The sequence below is a fragment of the Colobus angolensis genome, unplaced genomic scaffold, assembly GCF_000951035.1.
Source record: "Colobus angolensis palliatus isolate OR3802 unplaced genomic scaffold, Cang.pa_1.0 Scaffold9, whole genome shotgun sequence".
NCBI lineage: Eukaryota > Metazoa > Chordata > Mammalia > Primates > Cercopithecidae > Colobus > Colobus angolensis.
Window position 1 is genome coordinate 853,838 of NW_012122931.1, and position 20,955 is coordinate 874,792.

Sequence of the window (20,955 nt, forward strand, 5' to 3'; positions counted from 1 at the left end):
CGGGGGTGGGGTGCAGCCCCTACCTGGAAGTGAGGGCTGTAGTGATTGTCCTGGTTCACGATCTCCCACTCCCGGCCATTCCGGGCCAGCACCGTGACCACCTTTCTCCCGGTCAGGTGTGTGTGGAGCTGAGAGGCGAAGATGTGGATCCCGGAGGGAGGCAGTGCCTGTGGGGTCAGGGGGCTGCAGCGTCAGGGCCTGACCTCCGAAGGGACCCTCCCGTCCATGGCCAGAACCCAGCAGGGAGCAGCCACCCTGGGCAGTTTGCTTTTCCTGGACACTTGCATTTTCCAGGTCTGTCTCCCCGGCCAGATTAGAGCCACCATCAGAAACCTCACAGGGAAGAGCAAGGTGGCCGTAACAGCCCCCGGCTCCCAAAGAAGCGGCCTCCAGTCCCGTTCAGGAGCAACTTTCTTTCCAAGTCCTTCGTCCTCTCCTGAGCCCCCGAAGCCTAACAGGTTCATCTTCACTCAGTCAACATGCCTTTAAGGCGAGCCCCTCATGGACAGGGTGAGGCAAAGCCACCAAGCTGAGGAGTGCATGGCCTCCGTGCTCAAGGGCTTGCCGTCCGGGGGAAAGCAAGTGGCGGAAGGTGGTACTTGGCAGGTCCCCTACGTGCTGGGCCAGGCAGGCCCTTCAGCTGCCCTGCGGTGTGGCTTCCTTTCAGCTTCAAAGCAGCCAAGGCTGCGTTCTCCCGTGCTCATTATCGCCCCGTGCTACAGCTGGGAGCTGTGGCTACAACTGGAAGGTGGTTATCCAGGACCAAGATGGATATGACCATGGGGTGCTGCAGCTGGACACTCTGAGGCTGCAGGGCAGCCTCACAGAAAAGATGGCAGCCCTCAGGCCAAGAGGTCTCATGCCATCACTGGGGCCTGAGAGAATCTTCCAGAGAACGAAAGTTTTCTCAAACCTAATGCTAACTTTTTTTAGATATAAAATGTGTTTCCATGCCGAGCATGGTGGCTCACGCCTGTAATCCCAGCACTTTGGGAGGCTGAGGCACATGGATCATTTGAGATAAGGTGTTTGAGAATAGCCTGACCAACATGGTAAAACCCTGCCTCTACTAAAAACACAAAAATTGGCTGGGCATGGTGGCACATGCCTGTAATCCCAGCTACTCAGGAGGCTGAGAAGGAGAATCACTTGAACCCGGGAGGCAGAGGTTGCAGTAAGCTGAGACCGTGCCATTGCACTCCAGCCTGGGCAACAGGAGTGAAACTCCATCCCAAAACAACAACAACGACAACAACAAAATAATAAAAATAAAAAAGAAAAGAAAACGTGTTTCCTGAAATCGAGCATTTTCTTAGTGAGTCAGTTGTCCTCTTGCCCACCTGCTGCCAGGCTCTGCCCAGCTTGTTCATACGGTCAGCAGGTCCCAGAGCTCAAGGTCCTGACAGCCCCGTCCCTGAAGGCCCCAGATGACCAAGCTTTTTATGACTCACTTTCGCTCCTTCTCTCTCACTCCCAAGCAGCAGCCGCCCTTGACCTTGCCATTGCCTATAGGTTTGTGTCCCTTGCAATGGCTTGAGGGGCCATCGTGTGCCAGGCCTGGGAGCCCAAAGGGTCCCAATGACCCTTTGGCCCCCAGAGGCCGACCCTGGCCCAGAGATGCCAGGTGTCGGCCAGGTGGAGGGAAGATATGCTCTTTTGGGCACTCTGGTCCAAAGCAGCACTCTCGTCTTGGCCTGTCTATTTCACTGGGATATCTAGACTAGGCCAGATTTTGGCTGCAGAATTTGTGCCCCTCTTTTATCTGCTAAAGCAGAGACAAGACTGATCATTCTCATTCTGTCACTTAAGGTAGTGGAGGACTCTGGCAAGGGGAGGCGGGCCTGCATTCCTGAGGCTGGAGAGAGACGTTCTCATGGTCAGCAATCAGCGGGATCAACGGCCCCAAGGCCCTGCAAGGGGCAGTGAGTGCTGCCTGGCCAGAAGCTGCTCTTCCCCATGAGCCCTGGCCAAGGTGCCTTTTACATGGACCCACGCTTCACCAGTGGCGGCTTTAGGGAAGTGGGAGAGAGTGTCCACCCCCCGCTTGGGACAAAAGGAGCTGATTTCCTGCCGGAGACGATGGGTATCATGCCGGCCGAGAGCTCCGTCTCCCTTCAGCCTCGAGGAACCTTTGCTTGGAAGACTGGGATGCTCTGGGGGCTCACCCACACAAAGAACAAATCCCAATCGACCCGTTTACTGGGAAGGAAAATCCACTATAAACCTCATTACAATGCAATCTGCTGTCACAGCCACAACTTTCAAAGTCAAACAGACCGGTATTTGAATCTTCACTCTGCGTGACTGCTGGCAGTGTGATCCCAGCAAGCCTCAGTCTCCCCATCTGTGAAATGGGTACGTCAACACTTACTTTGCAGGTCATTGTGAGAAGTAAAGCTACCTCACAGGAGGAAACGTTTGTAACATATACACAAACTATGAAATAACATCCGTCATACAAGAAGAACTCCTAGAAACCGACAGTAAGAAAAACAAACCACCTACTGGAAAAACCGAGCACAGGAATGAACAGAAAATAGGAACAAATGGCCAAGAGGGAGAGGAAGAGATCCTCAAGTCCACAAACAGAAAATTCAAGTTAAACAACACTGACATGTCTTCCTCCCAAATATGTATGTGTGTGTGTATATATATACGTGTGTGTGTGTGTATATATATATATATATTTTTTTTTTTTTTTGAGACAGAATCTGTCTCCTAGGCTGGAGTGCAGTGGTGCGATCTCGGTTCGGCTCACTGCAAGCTCTGCCTCCCAGGTTCACGCCACTCTCCTGCCTCAGCCTCCTGAGTAGCTGGGACTACAGGGACCCACCACCACGCCTGGCTAATTTTTTGCATTTTTAGTAGAGACGGGGTTTCACCGTGTTAGTCAGGATGGTCTTGATCTCCTGACCTCGTGATTGGCTCGTCTTGGCCTCCCAAAGTGCTGGGATTACAGGTGTGAGCCACCGCACCAGGCCAGAAAATATTTACAATATTAATAATCCAATGGGTCAGTAAAACCAGGCACCCTCTCATCCTGTGTGTGGGAGGAAGCAGCAGATGGGCTTTCTGAGAGGCATTTTGCAAGACTGATTCAAGGGAACGCTCAGATCTCTGAGTAGCAACTTCACGTCTAGAAATCTACATGAGAAAACGGTTTCCGGCATGGACAAGGATTTCCGGGAAGCTTCTTTCTATTGGTGAAAAGTTGAGAACAGCCTAGACACTGATTGACAGGGAGACAGTTCAGCACAGGCTTGGACCAAGATAAGGCAAGCAGAGGAGGGGATTTTAGTAGTCACTCCCCGATCTCACCAGAAGCCAAGGACAGGATCTGCTGTTGGTACCAGAGTCTAAGTGCCAACCTGTGCCTCCACCCAGCATGCACAGCCCTGAGGACAAGCTCGTGAAGACATGTCAGTGTTGTTTAACTTGAATTTTCTGTTTGTGGACTTGAGGATCTCTTCCTCTCCCTCTTGGCCATTTGTTCCTATTTTCTGTTCATCCCTGTGCTCGGTTTTTCCAGTAGGTGGTTTGTTTTTCTTACTGTCGGTTTCTAGGAGTTCTTCTTATATGACGGATGTTATTTCGTAGTTTGTGTATATGTTACAAACGTTTCCTCCTGTGAGGTAGCTTTACTTCTCACAATGACCTGCAAAGTAAGTGTTGTACCCATTTCACAGATGGGGAGACTGAGGCTCCTCAGTCTCCCTGACAGTCTTCCTGAGATCCTGTACCTGGCACTTCACTGCCTCACCTAGTCCTGCCCTGGTTAGGTACATGGTGAAAACCTCATCCTGTGGAATACTATGCAGCAATAAAAAGGCAAATCACCAGAAAAATGCCTCCATTTGTTGAAAAATTTGTAAACTATTCAATACAACTTTTTTAAAAAAAACTCAAAAGGTTTCTAACACCTGCAAGGGCTTCCTGAAATACACAGGAGAAAGGTCTGGAAGCGCACAAAGAGCCAATAAGTGGATATCTCAGGGAGAGGCGGCAGCGGATGAGGGGAGCATTCTCTTTAGCTGCAGTGCCTGTGCTTTTGAGTGGCAAGTGCACGTGTGTGTTGCTTACATAATGAAGGCATATTTTAAAATGCAGCGTGTGGAAGCCTGGCACGTGGGTGTGGACTAGTGGGAGCCATGGTTATTGCTGGAGAGGGAGGTGCACACACACAAATGGCCTCTCAGCAGGAAGGCACCCTTGCATACAGAAGAGAGCGAGAACCGCAGAGGGATTCAGGGTCAGGGGAACCAAAGCTGTGCCTGCCACCCTTCCTGGGCCACCACCTGCCAGGCCTCCACTGGGGGACGTGGGAAGACGGAGGGTGTGGTGCCGGGCCCAACCCCACTCACCAGCTGGGTGCACTTGTCCGTGCAGTAGCCAGTGAGGACGAAGGCGGTCTCCCGCGGTGGAATAGCCATCACTGGCGTGTACACCAGTCCCAGCTCCATGATCCCTGCATTGAAGCGCCGCAGCTTGTCTGTGTAGTACAAGCGGATGCCTGAGGAGTCACGCCGTCCTGGGAGAAGGTGGGATGGATGGAGGTGAGCGGCGAGTGGAGGCCCTCTCACCTCCCCCTGCCGACAGATTATCCCTATGACCCCAGCCAGCCTCAGCCAGGAGGCAGGGCTGGTCACCCCCCATCTGCTCCCACCTGCTAGGCAGACCAAGAGCTGGCTGTCTTTGTTTCACACGCCTGTGGATGCCAGGCAGCTCACAAGATCAATTAACGCAAACAGGTTACGCTCACTGGGAAGAAAGAGCTGTTGTTGCTATGAAAACTAGTCGAATGCTATGGAAAGATGTGATCAAGGTGAGCCACTTCAAGCCTCCATAGAATCAGGTGCGGGTGAGATGCTGCTGATAAATGGAAACTCATAAACAACTTGGATTCTGTGCTCAGATTGTTTCGTAAGTGCTTTGATGTTCTTCTTCCATGTTCAAAGGAACCTAAGCTGGAAATCAGCCTGCAGGACGGTGACAACCTGCAGGGTGTGGTCTGGGTGAAGAAGAGGGCGTAGAACTCCCATCTGCCGCTGGCATAGAAGAGCCCTGGTCCTGTGTCAAAGCTGGGCAAGTGTGAGTGTATCTCTGTGTTGATGTTAATAAGAAGCATTCTAGGAGCTCATCCTCCCTGCAGCCCCTGCTTTTACTACTTTGATTTATGACCTGCAGACCCAGGGAATCCACCTACCAAGCTGACATCTCAGGAACAATTTGAATGAGAATCTGGCCCCCCAGGAGGAGGGTCAGTGTTGGAGGTCTAGCCCCGCTTCATGCACAGCCCCGGGTCCCGCTTGGTCAACAGCGTGCTGTGTGCTCTCAGATGACTTGCTGTCCCTTTCTGGGCCTCAGCCCCTAGTCAAGGGCCTCTTCCAAAGGAATAACATGGTGCTTCTTCCAGTCACAGAAACTGTGTCTTCTGATTATGGTGTGGCCATGCTTGTTGGTTCTCCTTGCAGTTTGCTAACTGGAGAGTCCCTGAAGCTCGCTGGGCCAGCCTCCCAGGGGTCATATGAAACTAAGGGTCAGAGGTCCAGGGGGCCGGGCACTGTGGCTCATGCCTGTAATCCCAGCATTTTGGGAGGCCGAGGTGGGTGGATCACCTGAGGTTGGGAGTTCAAGATCAGCCTGACCAACATGGTGAAACCCTGTCTCTACTAAAAATCCAAAAACTAGCCAGGTGTGGTGGCACGCGCCTATAATCCCAGCTACTCGGGAGGCTGAGGCAGGAGAATCGCTTGAACCTGGGAGGCAGAGGTTGCAGTAAACCGAGATCGCACCATTGCACTCCAGCCTGGGTGACAAAGTGAGATTTCACCTCAAAACAAAAAACAAAAAAACAGAGGTTCAGGGATGCTGGCACCCACTGGAACATCCTCACAACCAGGCATCATCCAGGTAGCCTCGCCGTTCCTGAAACTCCATGCCTAGTGAATCAGCAGTCAGGCTCAGAATACGGGCTGGGCTCATGGTTGGGGGAGGATCTAAAGGCCTGGCCATGGCCCCATGCCCCCGGATGTATGGTGGACATGGCGGGGTGGTCAGGAGGGGCTATGCAGCAGGAGACTCCGCCCCCTGGGGTATGTATAGGAAAGGGATGTCAGGTGGCAAGGAGTATGAAATTGACAAGGGGTTTTAATTCATAGGGACAAGGCTTCTGATGAAGACTTAAAAAAAAAAAAAGATATAAAATTCTGGTCACAAGAAAAACATTAATGGGCCAGAAAAGCAGTCGGGACAGACACGCAGCCGGGTGACCAGTGCTGACTTCAAAACCGGGAGCCGGGAGCTCGTGAGTGCTTTCATCTTCTTCATGCTTTGCTGCTCTCCATCTTCTCACCAGTGTACATGCATTGCTCTTTCTGATCAAACAAACTAAGAGGGTGGTACAGATACTAACATCTTCCCTGGGTGCCAGAAATGCTCTAAGCATAACCTATACCCTTCATGGGAGCTTTGCACAGTAAGAATCATCAGCCCTATTTTACAGATGAAGAAACTGAGGATGGAGCCTGAACTCTGCTCAGGACCACAGGGCTGGGAAGCGGCCAAGCTGGAATTCAAATCCAGGGCTGTGGACTGGGGTGCAGGGCATTTTCAGGGGGGCCCAACCATCTCCCTGCTTGTTTCCTTTAAGGTGAGGCCAAAACAGCTCCTCTTGCCTCTGCCTTCTTCCCTCGACACCCCTACACCATCCAAACTCAAACGGCTCCTGTATCTCTGGGCTGATTACATCAGAGGATAATAATAAAAAGGGTGTTGCAATTGGTTAAAATTCAGATGGGGATTAAATCATGAAATAATTGTGGGATTTTGATATTTATAGAAAAGCAGCCCATCTCAAGATTGGTGAAGTGACAGGAGCGTCCTTATATTTGGCAAAGGATCCATAAATACAACCAGATAATTATGAATAGACAGACTTCCCTGATGCTTAAGGAGTTTTCAAAAATCCATTTGCTTTCAGGGCTTAAATGAGCAATAAATCCTGTATCATGCTAAGGCCCAAGCTGACTTATACCCTTCTCTGTGCATGTGGAGATAACTCCAACAGTGGCGGATGATATTACTTATGCAGCCAGGAAAAAAAACCACAGGCGACTGTTAGCTGAGCACAGCCCCGTGCCCACAGCAAGTTCTGTGCGTGAGCCTTTTCCAGCTTCACAATAGCTGTGGGAGGTGGGAGAACAGGCAGAGGGTGAGGCCATCCACCCAGCCTCCCCGAGGTGGTGAGGCACAGCCTAGAACCTGTCTCTTAGGCCACTTCTGCCCCTTGCGCAAATGAAAATAAGAAGCACCATTCAGAGAGAGAGAAAAAGTGTGTGTATGTGTGTGCTTGTGCGTGCATGTGTATGTGTACGTGTGTGCGTGTGCATGTGTGTGTGTGCATGTGTGTGCGCGTGTGTGTCTGTATATGGTGGAAGATGCTGGTGCAACAGAGAGAGGGAAGTATTTTTTTCAGTTTCTGAGACAGCGTCACCTGGCCTTGCCATGCTGAAGGCTGACCCTGCTCACTCCACCCTCAGGTATGAGTGATCCAACAGCAGCTGCCCCCAGCTCCCCTTCCCATCCCTGCCCTCCGGCCAGGCTGGAACCCCTGTGTCCTGGAATATGCCCTGCTTTATCACCTTCCTGTTTATGCACACACCCCTCCCTCTATTTGGAACTTGGCATCTGGCAGTTTCCTTTATGAAAATTCTCCTTGTCCTTTCCCCTGGGACGGACAGTGCTGCGCCGATGGCCGCCAGTATTATAGGGACAAGGAGGGAGGTGCGGGGCCACTGCTGGGCCCTGGCAGTGCTGTGAGGAGTGAGCCCCTCGAGGTCCTGTCCCTGGGAGCCCACCACAGCCATGGAGGATGGAGAGCGGATGAGGCAGACACAAGGGCCTCGTGCCAAGAGGAGCTGCACAGCAGGGGCACTATGCTGGGCAGACAAAGGGTGGAATTTTCTCACTGGCTCAACACAGCTGAGCCCTAGGGGGAGGATGGCATCAGAGCCCCCTACCTTCTATCACCAGCGGGTTGTGGTAGTGAACTTCCAGGCGGACGTATCTGGAGGACCCAGGGCCCCCGAAGGCAATGCCGGCTTCCTCTGGGTAGTAAAATGCCTGTGTGGGGCAGGGTGTCAGACAGACGGGTGTGTCCTGAAAGGGTCCCAGGTCCGGGCAGGGACAAACCCAGTCAACTGTTGGGGCCTGAGCCTCAGGGGTGGAGGAGGGGGCGCAGCAGGATTAGAGCGACGCTTCCTCCTGACATCTCTTTACAAGCCCAAGGAACATCCTGTGACTCGGATCAGGGTGTCGGGGAGAGGAGCTGGTGTTTAGGGCTGAGACTTCCCCCAAAACCCCTTCTCTGGACGGGTGCAAGAGCTGGCAAGACCCCCATTGTCTCAGCCTGTGGAGGCCTCAACACTGGCCCCATCCCACCAGCCAGCCCTGGGACCACTCTGTGCACAAAACCCTGACTCCAGTTGGGAAACAGAATCAGGACCCGCTGAAGGCATAAGGTCCTGGGGCACTTGCGTTTCTATGGAAAATTTAAAAAGGCTGGAAGCAGGTGGCATTTCAGATATCACAGAGGCGAGGGGGCCAGCTCAGGCCTGGCCCTTCTGGTGGCCTCGTGAGCCCCCTTAGGAGCCCCTTCTTGGGGCCTCTGAGACAGTGAAGCTGGGGAAACAGAGGTGTGGGGATGCCAGGGGCCCAGGCAGGAGACACCATGCTGGGGTCGCGGGGCACGCACCTTGGCGCCCAGGGCCCAGGCGGCCAGCACGTGGCGGCAGTAGTTGAGGCGGTCAGGTTTCATCTTGGAGTCACAGGGTCCGCTGAAGTGGGGGACGTTGTCCATCTCGGGGGCGCACTGGAAGATTTCCATGTGGTGCACGAGGGCCTCGTTGCCCTTGGTGACGATGGGCTCGTACTGTGAGGAGGCAGCCCCCTGAGCCCGGGAACCGGCCGCCCACCCTCCCCTCCCCAGCAGCTCTCCTCCATAGGTGTCTGTCTGCCCATCTGTAAATGGGGGATGATCAAGACAATTTTGGGGACACTTCTGGGGCTCAGAGCCGTGAGGGTGGAGCCATCAGCCCAGAAAGAAATCCCATAGAGAGCTCCAGAGTGAAGGAAACAAGGTTCTTACAGGCCATTTCCTGCCAATAGGATGCAGCTGTCCTCATGCATATGGGGTCATGGCCGGGCCGGCTCCTGCAGCCTCAGTGGGAGGCAGGGCAGCCCGGAGGTTACAGCCCGGGCCCAGAGCGCACCTTCAAGGCCATGCGCCTTCCTGCTGTGTGACTCTGGACACTCACATAACCTCCCTGGGCCTACTTCCCCTGCTGGAAACTGGGGGCTCTTGTGCTGAAGGAGGGATCACCTCGCCCCTCCCCCAGGGCCAGGGGCATAGTGCACACTCAACAGCTATGGCCTTTGCTATTCTGCCTTCCCCCGGCGGGCGTTCGAGAGCAAGTGAATTCTGACTTAAGCTGCTTTTTCATGAAGGGGGAGGTGGCCTGGCAGACAGACAGCAGTTCCTGTCCCAAGGAAAGATGCAGAAGTCAAGATGTTGGTTGCTTTGGTCTGGGCAGGGAAGTGGGAGCTCAGAGGCCCTTTGAGGGTGGGGGAGTGAGCAGAGTGACAGGGAAGCCGAGACTACTTGCTGATCCTGCAGGACTTCAGGCAGGTGCCTGAGGTTGCGGTGATAAGAGGACACCTGGTCCAACCAGGACTGTGGACAGTTCTCCAGGGTCAGGGACAACCCAGGACCAGAAGGAAGGCAGGGCTGGGTGAGGACCTGGGTCCTGGACCCGTATGTACCTTGACAATGTGGTGCCGAGGGAAGCCCTCGGGAAGCTCGTGGATGTAGCACCAGTACGTGGTCACCTGGTTGGGGATCTGGATATCGGGAGCGTGGATATCCATGGTGCACGTGTCTGAGGGTATGGCCGGGAAGGTGATATTGGGCTTCAGGAGCTGCACCCTCTGTAGCCCCGTCCGCAGGCCCGAGCTGTTGATGGCCTCCAGTGACTGGAATGGCTCCTCCAGGATCCCGTAGACCAAGTGGACTGTACCATCCTGCAGCCAAGACGGGGCTCGGTCACCCATTCTGAGCCCCCAGAGTTGGGCTCCTGAGGGGATGCCACATCCCTGCCCACCCACATCTACCAGGTGACACACCTCGCTCTCATCTCTGTGAATAAGGGACCCTTGAGGCTTGCATGGCGCTAGCTGGGACTAAATCCCGGGCTGATGACCCCCAGGATCCCGTATTTGCACCGACCATCAAATACTTTTCTAAACACATTCCACCTGCGCTCACTTAACATCCGTTCAAGCAGTGACGACTGGGCCCACCATGAGCCAATGTGGCCAGGACATTTGTTCCCTCCACCGACCCCAAAGTCACGGGGGACTGGGTGTGGGGGATCATTGGTCAGCTCGGCAGCCCAGCCTGAGGATTCAGTGCCCTCTATGAAAGGAAGGAACCACCCTGGGACTTGTGGACGGTCACACTGAGCTGCGGAGCCACGCCGTGTTAGTAGTCACCACCAGCTTGGCAGGAGGGGACCAAGCAACCACAGAAAGCTCTATGGGTCTACGTGGTGCTGGAGGCCACAGGCAGACTCAGGAGGCAAGACACGGGGCTGGCTTCCTCACACGCTATCATGAGTGGAAACGGGGATCAGGTGTGGAAAGTGCCTTTCGTAGCTTTCTGGGCACCACAGGTGCAGACCCGTGTGGGTGGCTAATTTGCTCTTTGAGTTTGTGGAAGGCTGGTAGGTCACCCTGTACAGAGGACACCCAGAGCTCCAGGCAGAGGCCCCTATACCTGGCCTGGAGCCTCTGGGCTGAACACACACAGGCATTGGCCTTCCCCGTGAGGTGCTTCCAGAGGGTTCTCTGCTCACCCTTGCCTCGTCCACTGGGAAGCAGGGTAAGGGTTCAACAACCTCCTGGAAGAACACCTCTTCTGGTGCCAGGTCTGCCCCCAGCACACCCCAAGCTCCTGGGTACGTCCACTCACCACCTCTGGGCCTTAGTTTCCTTATCTGGCAAACAGCCAGCTGTTCTGTTTTCTTAGATTCCATATTTGTCTATTTGGCATCTATTAATTGATTACAGGCTCAAACAGACGGCCAGAGTTGTTTACACCTGTCCTTCCCTCAAACATTCACACGTGTGTGAGAATCCTATTTCCCAACCCTCCAACCCATCCCAATCCCATATCCCTAGCCACCTCCTCCACCTGACTCTCACACCCCAGGCCAATATTGCCTCAGCCCTAAATCACCCTAGGGCCAGGAACCAGGCAACTAGAGACCACTCCAGCCACCCAGAACTTGTCCACCAGAATTGTCCAAATGAAGTGACTTCCTTGCCCTGCCTGGCCTTTCCCATGGAAACCCCAAGAAAGCCTCAAGCCCAGGCTCTCCCCTGGCTCCCGCATCTGCCTCCTGAACAAACCCAGGGCTCCGCAGGTGGGCCTGCACGGCACAGGTGCACCTTCTCTCAGGAAATGCAATCAATCTTTCAATGGTACTGGCCTCCCGTGTGGTCACTCAGCTAACTCCATAGATTAAGACCTGGCACTAGCTGCCACCCCAGGCCACTGCCACACCAAAGGATTACTTACACAAGACAAAAGGTGTCAGGTGTGCTAGAGTTAAAAGGGTTTTGTCTTCAAGGGCAAAATGGGTTGCTTTCCCTAAGAGGTTGGGGCGGGGGGGACTCTTAGAGCAGCATAAGAAGCCTGTGGATTTTGCAATGTTTTGTGGCTCCCATGAACTCCCAGGCGGAGCTGGTCAGGCCGTACATATCATCTAGTTCCCATCCCCGTTTTACAGATGGGCAAAGTGTGGTCCAAAGGAGGAAGGGAGCTGTCCCAAGCCTCACAGCGGGCTGGCGACAGAGCCGGGATGGAAAGCCAGGTCTCCTGGGTTCCAGAATTCCACCTGATGGTTAATAGGACCAGGAGGAGAGAGACATCCAGGAACAAGGTGTAGTCCAATGGGAGAGGCTTCAGCGCAAGCCCCGCATCTAGAAACCATGTCAGCTACGTGTCAGCAAAGAGCTGCTTCTTTGAGGGCTCAGGGGCAATAGCAGAGCTGGGCCATCCTAAGCACCTTGACCCCGCCACTGCCTCTGGGCCATCCTCCTTGGCTTTCTCTCTGGCATAGCTGGCCAGGCCCAGGCCCCAGACTTACCAGGGACAGGAAAGGTACTATGCCACTGGCACAGGATGGCAGCATGGTGCACGCAGCCCACGCCCTCCTGGGTGCTCACAGCCACCCCTTACCTCGATGAGGTAATCCTTGGGGTCGCAGGTGCCAAAGGGCCTCTTGAAAAGCAGGGCCAGGCCTTCTGGGGTCCTCTGCACTTGCAGCAGCTGGTAGTCCTGCTGGGGATCCAGGTGGATCTTCCCCTTCTGGTCACTCCAGGCATCCTGCAGAGACAAGCACTGGGCTCCAGGCATGAAGGAGCCAAGCCGGGCCAATCCACAAGGGAAAAGGGCATTCCCCGGCAGAGCTCTGCATTCATTGCCAGCTGAGCTGGGGCTGCTGGGCCTCAGTCCCTGTGGATCTGAGGGTTCTGTCTGGGCTTGGAGCTTCACTCACACCTTCTATGTCCATTTCTGCTTGGAGGCAGTGGAGTTGAGCCCTGACAGTGCTCACCTCCTCTGCATCCAGGAACCAGGGCTCTCACTTGCCAGCAGGTCACAGGCTCTGTTAGCCATGGGGATTCCCAGGCCTGGAGGGTGGGACACTGAGCTTCTTAAGAAGATACCTTAGGCTAGGCTCCCAACACCTCATCAGGACTGGGACCAATGCCTCAAACCCGTGCTGCCCACATTCATGTAGGCAGGAGAGTTGTAGAGCCTCAGAAAAGGGAAAGTTGGGAACAGGGTGGGACATGAACAGGAAGGGAGAGAGAAACCAGGGTGCCTCATCTAAGGTGGTGATTGAGAGCAGGTGCCCACCCTGCACTGGCACAACCCTGAGAACAAGCACTGCTTTATTACTTTATAAATATATGTAATTTTGGACTTTTTTTTTTTTTTGAGATAGGATCTCACTATGTTGCCTGGGCTGGTCCTGAACTCCTGGCCTCAAGCGATTCTCCTGCTTCGTCCTCCCAAAGTGCTGGAATTACAGGCATGAACCACCACACCCAGCCTGAAGCACCACTTTAAATCCTGCAGCCTAGGCATTGCTCCCCTCACCTTAGTCCCAGCCCTGCTTGGAGAAGGTAAGCTGAGGCCCGGGGAGGCACTGGACCTGCCGCATTCTCCCAGGATGCTTCCTGGGATCTGGATCGGTGACCTCTGCCCTCCCCGTCCCCGGCTGCTCCCTCTGCGCTGGGCCCTAAGGGGCAGGGACATGGTGGCCCCAGGCCAGGTCACAGGGAAGAAGTCCACCAGGGAGATCTACTGAGAGACAGTGAGGAACCTTCCCCGACAAGCAGGCTGCCCTTCGTACTCAAGAAGGGCCCTTCTTAGATTCCATATGTGTCTATTTGGCGTCTATTAATTGATTGCAGGCTCAAACAGACAACCAGAGTTGTTTACACCTGTCCTGCCCTCCAATATCCACGTGTGTGAGAATCCTATTCCTAACCTTCAGACCCACCCCAAGCCCATATCCCTAGCCACCTCCTCCACCTGACTCTCACACCCCAGGCCACTATTGCCCCGACCCTAAAATCACCCTAGGGCCGGGAACCAGGCAACCAGAGACCACCCCAGCCACCCAGAGCCCACCGGAATTGTCCAAACAAAGCTTCTTCCCTGCCCTGCCTGGCCTTTCCCATGGAAACCCTCAAGAAAGCCTCGGGCCCTTGGCCTTAAGGACTTTGGGTTGTGTTTCTTTTTAATCTTACATTCAGGGGTAAAACATCTTTTCTTCATTTCCTTGAGAAAAAAGAAATCTGCAAAAGATATTGCAAAACTTTCCCTAGAGAAAAAAAGCCACGCAGGGCCACCCTGCCGGGGACACTGCTGATTTGCCGAGAGACTCATTTTAAACAGAGGCAGAAAGTTCTCCTGTGATATTTCAGCTGGAAATCAAGAAGATATTAGTTGAACATATTGCTTAGGGAGGAATAACAAGGCTGACATTTGTTTCCGTAGGAATTTGTTGTGGAAATTAACCTTGCCAGTCCTGGAAAGGCAAAGTCACCCGGCTTCCTCTGGCTTCCCTAGCAGCCAGAAAATGCAGGCAGGGGGACGCTGCACCAGGGAGGAGCAAACACTCCTGCATTCAGGGTGCCTCATGGAGAGGCTTGGGAAGAACTCCAAACTGTCAGCGATGGGGTTTAGCTGCTCCTCCAGACGGCTGATGGCTCAGAATCAGGGCTGTCCCAGGTCTTTCTTGGCTGGAACCTGAGCCACAGAGTGTCTTTGTGCACAGGAATCTGTGCAGCCCCATGGGTCAGAGCAGGGCCCTTCCCAGGCAGCTCCACCTATCCTATCTGGGTGGCCCTAAGCCTCACTAGTGACACAGGCAAATGCCTCCTGGCTGAGTCTTGGGAATTGGAGGGGGCAAGCTCAGCTCCAGAAACGGCGGCCACTGTCTGCCCTCATGAACTCACAACACCCAAAAAGGCAGAGAGGGACTGTCCGCCCCACCGTCCCATGGCGAGATCAAGGCGCAGAGCTGGAGCCGGCCGCTTTGCACAGACTCAGCTCTCCAGCTCCCCACCATCCCATGGTGAGATCAAGGCGCAGAGCTGGAGCTGGCCACTCTGCACAGACTCAGCTTCCCCGGCTCCCCACCATCCCATGGCAAGATCAAGGCACAGAGCTGGAGGCGGCCGCTCTGCACAGACTCAGCTCCCCGGCTCCAGCTGTGTTCTCCCAGATAAAGCAAGCACCTCCTGACTTTGGAAATAAAACTTTTTTGTCCCTCCTTTGTCTGTTTCTGTGGAGAGAGTTGGATCTCATCCACAAAGAAGCCCTGGTGGCCAGTCCCGTATGGGAAGGAAGGCGGGAGCAGGACCCAGGGCAGGCGGTGGGCTTGCCCACTTCGGGGACCCCCTGCAGCTTGTGGAAGGGCCTAAAGTCCTCTCCAGTTTGAAGGGAAACTTTTCCCCTTTCTCCACCCTGTGAAACAAGAGTGGAGGTAAATTTGGCAGAAAGGAGTCAACAGCCCATCCTGACAGTTTTGGCTGAGCCTTGTGGGGCTGGTTCGACACCTATGGGTGGGGGCAGGGTGTCTGCACCTGCTCAGTCAGTCCATGGGTACAAGCACAGTAGGTCAGGCTGGATCCCATGGGTGCACAGGCCTCATGCGGTGCCTGGCCACGTGCCACGACCTGGCCCACAGTGGGCATGTGTGCTCTGGGGACATTGTTTACAGGGCCAGGGGTCGTGGGGTCTGTGCCACATGTGTGGGGTGTGGAGCGGCATGAGTTTGTGTGATGTGTGTGTCCTCTGTGTATAGTTCCATTCCTTGGGATTGCTGGGTCCCGTGATCTGGGGTGGGCAGTCAAGGACCATGGAAAACATGTCTTTCCTATTTTGTCGTCAAACCGAGATCCCCGTGATGCCCAAGCTCGGGGTGCAGACTTGGCTCAGAGCAGAGTCAGCTCATATACTGAGAGGTGCAGACAAACTTTCTGGGTTAAGGAGGGTGAGTGTAGAAAGGCCAGATTCGGGCGCGGTGGCTCAGCCTGTTATCCCAGTACTTTGGGAGGCCGAGATGGGCGGATCACGAGGTCAGGAGATTGAGATCATCCTGGCTAACACGGTGAAACCCCGTCTCTACTAAAAAATACAAAAAACTAGCCGGACGAGGTGGCGGGCACCTGTAGTCCCAGCTACTCAGGAGGCTGAGGCAGGAGAATGGCATAAACCCAGGAGGCGGAGCTTGTAGTGAGCTGAGATCCGGCCACCGCACTCCAACCCCGGGCGACAGAGTGACACTCCGTCTCAAAAAAAAAAAAAAAAAGACAGCCAGATGGGGTGCTGGGTCGGGAAGGGTTTGGAGAGCTGGCAGGGAGGAGAGACTCACCGCAAAATAGGCAGTGTCCCCATCGGTCCAGAGCACCACGAGGTCTGCGTTCTCAAGCTCGCCACGGTCAGACATCCCAAACAGGACCCCAGCCTTGAGCTGCTTCACCAGGAGCTGGAAGAAGATGGCCTCCTGGGCGTAGCTGACATTCCATGAGAGCTCCAGGGACCCCTCGGGGTCCAGGGGGATGCGGTAGAGGAAGGGGCTCTCAGGGGGAGCCGAGCCCTGCAGTGCAGCCACCAGGATGACCAGGAAGACAGCCACTGCTGTGCTGTACATGAAGGCCGCCTCCCGCACGCTGGGGCAGGGCAGGCTGGCCCAGCGACACCAGCGACTGGGGGCCTGCATGGCTGGGGTGAGCTCTCCGGTCCCACCTGGCTATTTATGCCCCGGTCCTGAATGGGGTGGGTCCAAGTAACATGGGTAATCACATTTGTCTGGTGGGGAATTCAATTGTCCCTCCCAGAAGCTTGCGCCCCAGGCCAAGCACTCTGCCTGCTGCCCTCCTCTAATTGGCACTAATGACACATGGACGTCATCAGTGGGAGTTGAAGCAGACAGGCGGATGCTGTGGCTTCTGAGATGGCTTTGAAGAGCTGTCCCAAAAGCAGATTCCCCCTGCAGCCAAGAGGCCTTTCAGACACCCTCTGGCCAGGCACCGGCTGAATGCCTCACAGGCTGTCCGGCCCAGTCCCCAGTGGGATGGGGTCTGCACCACCTCCACCACCCACGGATGAGCAGACTGAGGTCCGAGGAGCTGCTCCAGGCCAACCAGTGAAGGATGGGCCTGTAGCCGCCTCAGGCCTGGGCCAGGGAGCAGAGCCGTTTGTACAATACTAGCGGGTGGGCCCATTTCGAACCAAAAATAAGACAATCTCCAAATAGTCCCTGTGTTTAGACACTCTCTCCACGGCCTGCTGTTCCCACTTTTGTCTCCTCTCAATTTTCCCACAGCCTCCAGCTGGTACCACGGCTGCTCCAGAAGGCGCGAGAGCATCATAGGGAGTGGGGGACACGGGCGTGGGGTGCATCTCTGGGGACACACGGAGCTGGAGCTGCACAGGGGATAGGCAGGCTGCAGGGTGCACTGCTGGGGGTGACAGCCTTTAAGGAAAAGACGCTGAGTGACAGGCCTGCTCCCCTGTCTCTGAAGCTCCCGAACCCACAGCTTCCTCTTCCCCAGAGCAAATCTGGCCTGAATTTGAAGCCTCTCAGAGCAGCTGGCCGCAGCCCTGCTTCTCCCACACCTGCCACAGGACCTTTGCCGTCATCCACCCATGGGCCCGAGGGTCAGTCTCACCATGGCATCTCTCCCTCCTGTCCTCTCCCACAAGCAGACTGAGCGCAACTGCCTCCAGGACATTCTGCTTGATCCCCCCAGCTCCACCCCCCAGGCTGGGCTGACAGATCTCTCCAGCTGGACTAGAAGCCATCCCTCCTCCGTAACCTCCTCCCTAGCCTCCTCCCTCCCTTCCTTCCTCTTTTCTCATCGTCTTTCTCGTCTCTTTGGAGAAACCCAGAGAATCTAGCCTTAGGGGTACATTAATGTCATAGGCTGACAGTGACGTTTACGTCCTCAAATACCCATGATGGCAGGTCTGGAGGCTGCTTCAGCTCTGAGCTCTGTGCTATGGAAAGGAATGGCCGTGTCTTTGCATGAACATGAAATCTGGAGAAAGTGCCAGCCTTCCCCTGGCCCTGGCAGGCAGTGCTCTCTGCCCCACAGTGGCCAGGCCACCCTGCAAAGCCAAGCTCAGGCCATGAGCCCCTCCCCACTGACTGCACCCAGAGGGGCACCATTCACCCCCACCCAAGGCCCAGGCAGGTGAGGACCAAGTGCATACGCACCTCTGCAATAGTGTGAAATTGACTCCCAGGCCAGGGGAGACACTCCTGGAGTTCTCTGCTGAGTGTTGGGAAGGGTTCAGCCTCCGGAGGCCTGGCTTTCCCATCAGGACATGCCATCTCCCTGGCCTGAGAGCACCTCACCTTCATGCCTCAGATTATTTCCAAAACTTCCTTGTCTGTGCCACGTAAGCAGGTGTCTGGCATCGAGATAACAGTGCATCCTGGACATTCGCTCTCGGGATCAGGGAGCGGCCACAGCGAGCCAGTGATATGAAGAGCCTCCGGGGTGGGCAGGCACCTGTGTTCCCAGCACGGGATAACAAAAGCCAGCAGAGGCAGAGGTGGGGGTCGCGGGCTCCACAGTACACCCAGCTCAGGGGTGAGCCCTCCCAGCAGCCTGGTGGCCACCCAGGTGGCTCCAGCTAGACAGCAGGCTAAACAAGCACACAGCTGGGGCCTGCATTGTGGAAAGGGCGGTGCCTCCCTCTCCTCTGGGGTATTGAGGCCCCAGGCACCCCTCCTACCCCTCCGGGGTCAGAGCTCTGGGGTCACGTCCTGCTCCACCCTCCTGAATGCGCAGCTGGCGTCCTCAGAGAAGCACTTTCCAACCCAGCGCCTCCTCCCCATCTGCAGACAGAGGAAGTTGGATGACAAGGACAATTGATCCCTCCAGCTTCCTTCAACCCAGCGGTTCTGTGGAGTGACAGGCTGCGAAGAGCCCCCAACGCTGCCAGCCCTCAGACGGCTCACCACACCTGCGGGCCTTGCTTCTCTCCTGGACCCACAGCCACTGGGAGCTCTAAGGAGGGACGGCAGGAGTGGTCTCATACACAGCAGTGCTATGCACACACGTTTATTTTTAACAGGAATCTAAAGACATTTTCTTTATCCAACTCAAAACTGGCTTTCCTCTCGCATTTGATAGAAATGATTCAGCTGATTCCAAAATAATGATGACCAAGCCCTAGGGAGGGACAGGAGGGACAGGAGGGACAGGAGACACAAGTCAAGCTGCACCAGGGCTTCCCCTGCTTTGCCTCCCTCCATCCTGGCCAGCCTTGGGTGGCTGGGTGTGTGATCATCCCTGTCTCAGACACAGGAGAGGCAGCCTCAGAGAGGCGAGACAACGCACCTGAGCTCACAGGGAGGGCCAGTGCCCGGGTCAAGCACCCCAAAGAGGGCGCCCTGAGCTGGAGGGGGCTGTACACCTTGGCAGCCAAGGTCAGAAAAATTCCACTGGAGTCAGGAGGAAGGGACGCTCAGATGAGAAATGCAACCACAGAGAAAATCTGCGGAAACTGGGGCCGGGCGGGAGGGAGCGGATCCAATCGGATGGCCCTGTGGCTGCACCGTTCATTGCATTAATGGATTTTAAAAGCGAGCAATCCGACCCCAGGGTAAGGAAGCAGCGGTCAGCTCTCCTCCTGCCCTCACCCTCCTCGGAGGTGACACCTGCCTGCCAGGCGCTCTATTGGCCACATGCCTCCCTGTGGTGCCCCGCAAGGGTCTTTCCACCCTGCGCCCACCCCCACTGGCTCTGCTCCAGTGTCTGGGTGCACGTTGCCCTCCAGAGGTGGGGTGGGGGTGGAGTAGGCTGGGGAGGTGCAGAGTGTCATGGCCACAGTGTCAGGAAATAAGCCCCGTTCCTGCTGCTCAGCACCTGGCTTCCCTCCAAGGCGCATCGACGGCTGACCTCGTTTAGAACCAATTTCAGCTTTTTAATAAGCCCTTTGCTTTCCTGTATCTCTCCGATGCCATCAGCCTTTGCAGGCTGTAATTCCCCATCACCTCTGCCACATGAGGCCGGCTCCTGCTGATGTCCTAACCTCGGGCAGTGACAACCTCAAGTGGAGTGACTGTGGTGCGGACCGGAGCTGGGTGAGTGAACAGGCCAGGCCACTCCCCAGCAACAATGGGGCCTGGCCACAGGACAGCACTGTCCCTCACCTATGGCTCAGGCTCTTAGGGACCTCCTCTTGGCAGGAAAAAATCAACTATCAAACTGATGGCAGTGCCTAGACCTGGCTTGTGATGGGATGGATTGGGAGCTACTGGGAGACGGTGACTCTGTCCACCATGGAGCCCACTCCAGGGTGGCACTGTCCCCTTGGGGGAACCTGGGGCAGCTGGCCGATGTCCCTCCTCGTCCTGAGCATAGGGGCTGTGGTATGAAGGTGAAGAGGCACATTCTGGGCCGGGCGCGGTGGCTCAAGCCTGTAATCCCAGCACTTTGGGAGGCCGAGACGGGCGGATCACGAGGTCAGGAGATCGAGACCATCCTGGCTAATACGGTGAAACCCCGTCTCTACTAAAAATACAAAAAACTAGCGGGGGCGAGGTGGCGGGCGCCTGTAGTCCCAGCTACTCCGGAGGCTGAGGCAGGAGAATGGCATAAACCCGGGAGGCGGAGCTTGCAGTGAGCTGAGATCCGGCCACTGCACTCCAGCTCGGGCGACAGAGCAAGACTCCTGTCTCAAAAAAAAAAAAAAAAGAGGCACATTCTGGGCTGGGCATGGTGCCTCTATAATTATAGATTATACCTCTATAATCCCAGGACTTTAGGAGGCAAAGACGGGAGGATGGCTTGAACCCGGGAGTTCAAGACCAGCCTGGGGAACATAGCATGAATCAGTCTCTACCAAAATAAAAATAAAAACAAATTAGCCGGGCATGGTGGCGCAAGACTGTAGTCCCAGTTACTTGGGAGGCTGAGGCAGGAGGATCGCTTGAGCCTGGGAGTTCGAGGATGCAGTGAGCCATGACTGTACCACTGCACTGCAACTTGAATGACAGAGCACAACTCTATCTCCAAACAAACAAAAAGCATATCCTGCCTGAGGAGGCAGAGGTGGCACCACGCCTCTGTATCTGCTCATAAGTGTAGGTGGCCGTGAGAGTTTTAATGCATGGGACATCCCATGACCTGAGGTGTCCAGGGCCTGGGGCACTGAGTAGGGTGGCTACAGTGGGATCAGCATGAGGGCTGGGCCCGGGGCAGGTCACAGAGGTGCCCGGAGCACCACCGAAAGCTTTCCTCAGTTACTGGACCAGAGGCACCCACTGGCCCTAAAGCTCTGTGCCGAAAGCAAGGGGCCAT

General features: G+C 55.3%; 1 protein-coding gene across 2 annotated transcripts in view; it reads right to left on the reverse strand.

The window, feature by feature from the left end:
• DBH (dopamine beta-hydroxylase (dopamine beta-monooxygenase)) overlaps positions 1-16,361 on the reverse strand; it is a 25,617-nt gene extending 9,256 nt beyond the window's left edge. The window contains exons 1-7 of one of the 2 annotated variants that reach the window (XM_011931116.1): positions 16,114-16,336; positions 12,299-12,445; positions 9,820-10,077; positions 8,753-8,929; positions 8,019-8,121; positions 4,362-4,528; positions 24-167 (exon numbers count right to left, since the gene is read on the reverse strand). In XM_011931116.1, coding sequence (XP_011786506.1) covers positions 24-167; positions 4,362-4,528; positions 8,019-8,121; positions 8,753-8,929; positions 9,820-10,077; positions 12,299-12,445; positions 16,114-16,164 — 1,047 coding nt within the window. In that variant the 5' untranslated portion in view covers positions 16,165-16,336. Of the gene's footprint in view, positions 1-23; positions 168-4,361; positions 4,529-8,018; positions 8,122-8,752; positions 8,930-9,819; positions 10,078-12,298; positions 12,446-16,010 lie in introns of both variants that reach the window. The other variant, XM_011931115.1, reaches the window with a different exon arrangement.
• Between the last annotated feature and the right edge of the window lie 4,594 nt (positions 16,362-20,955).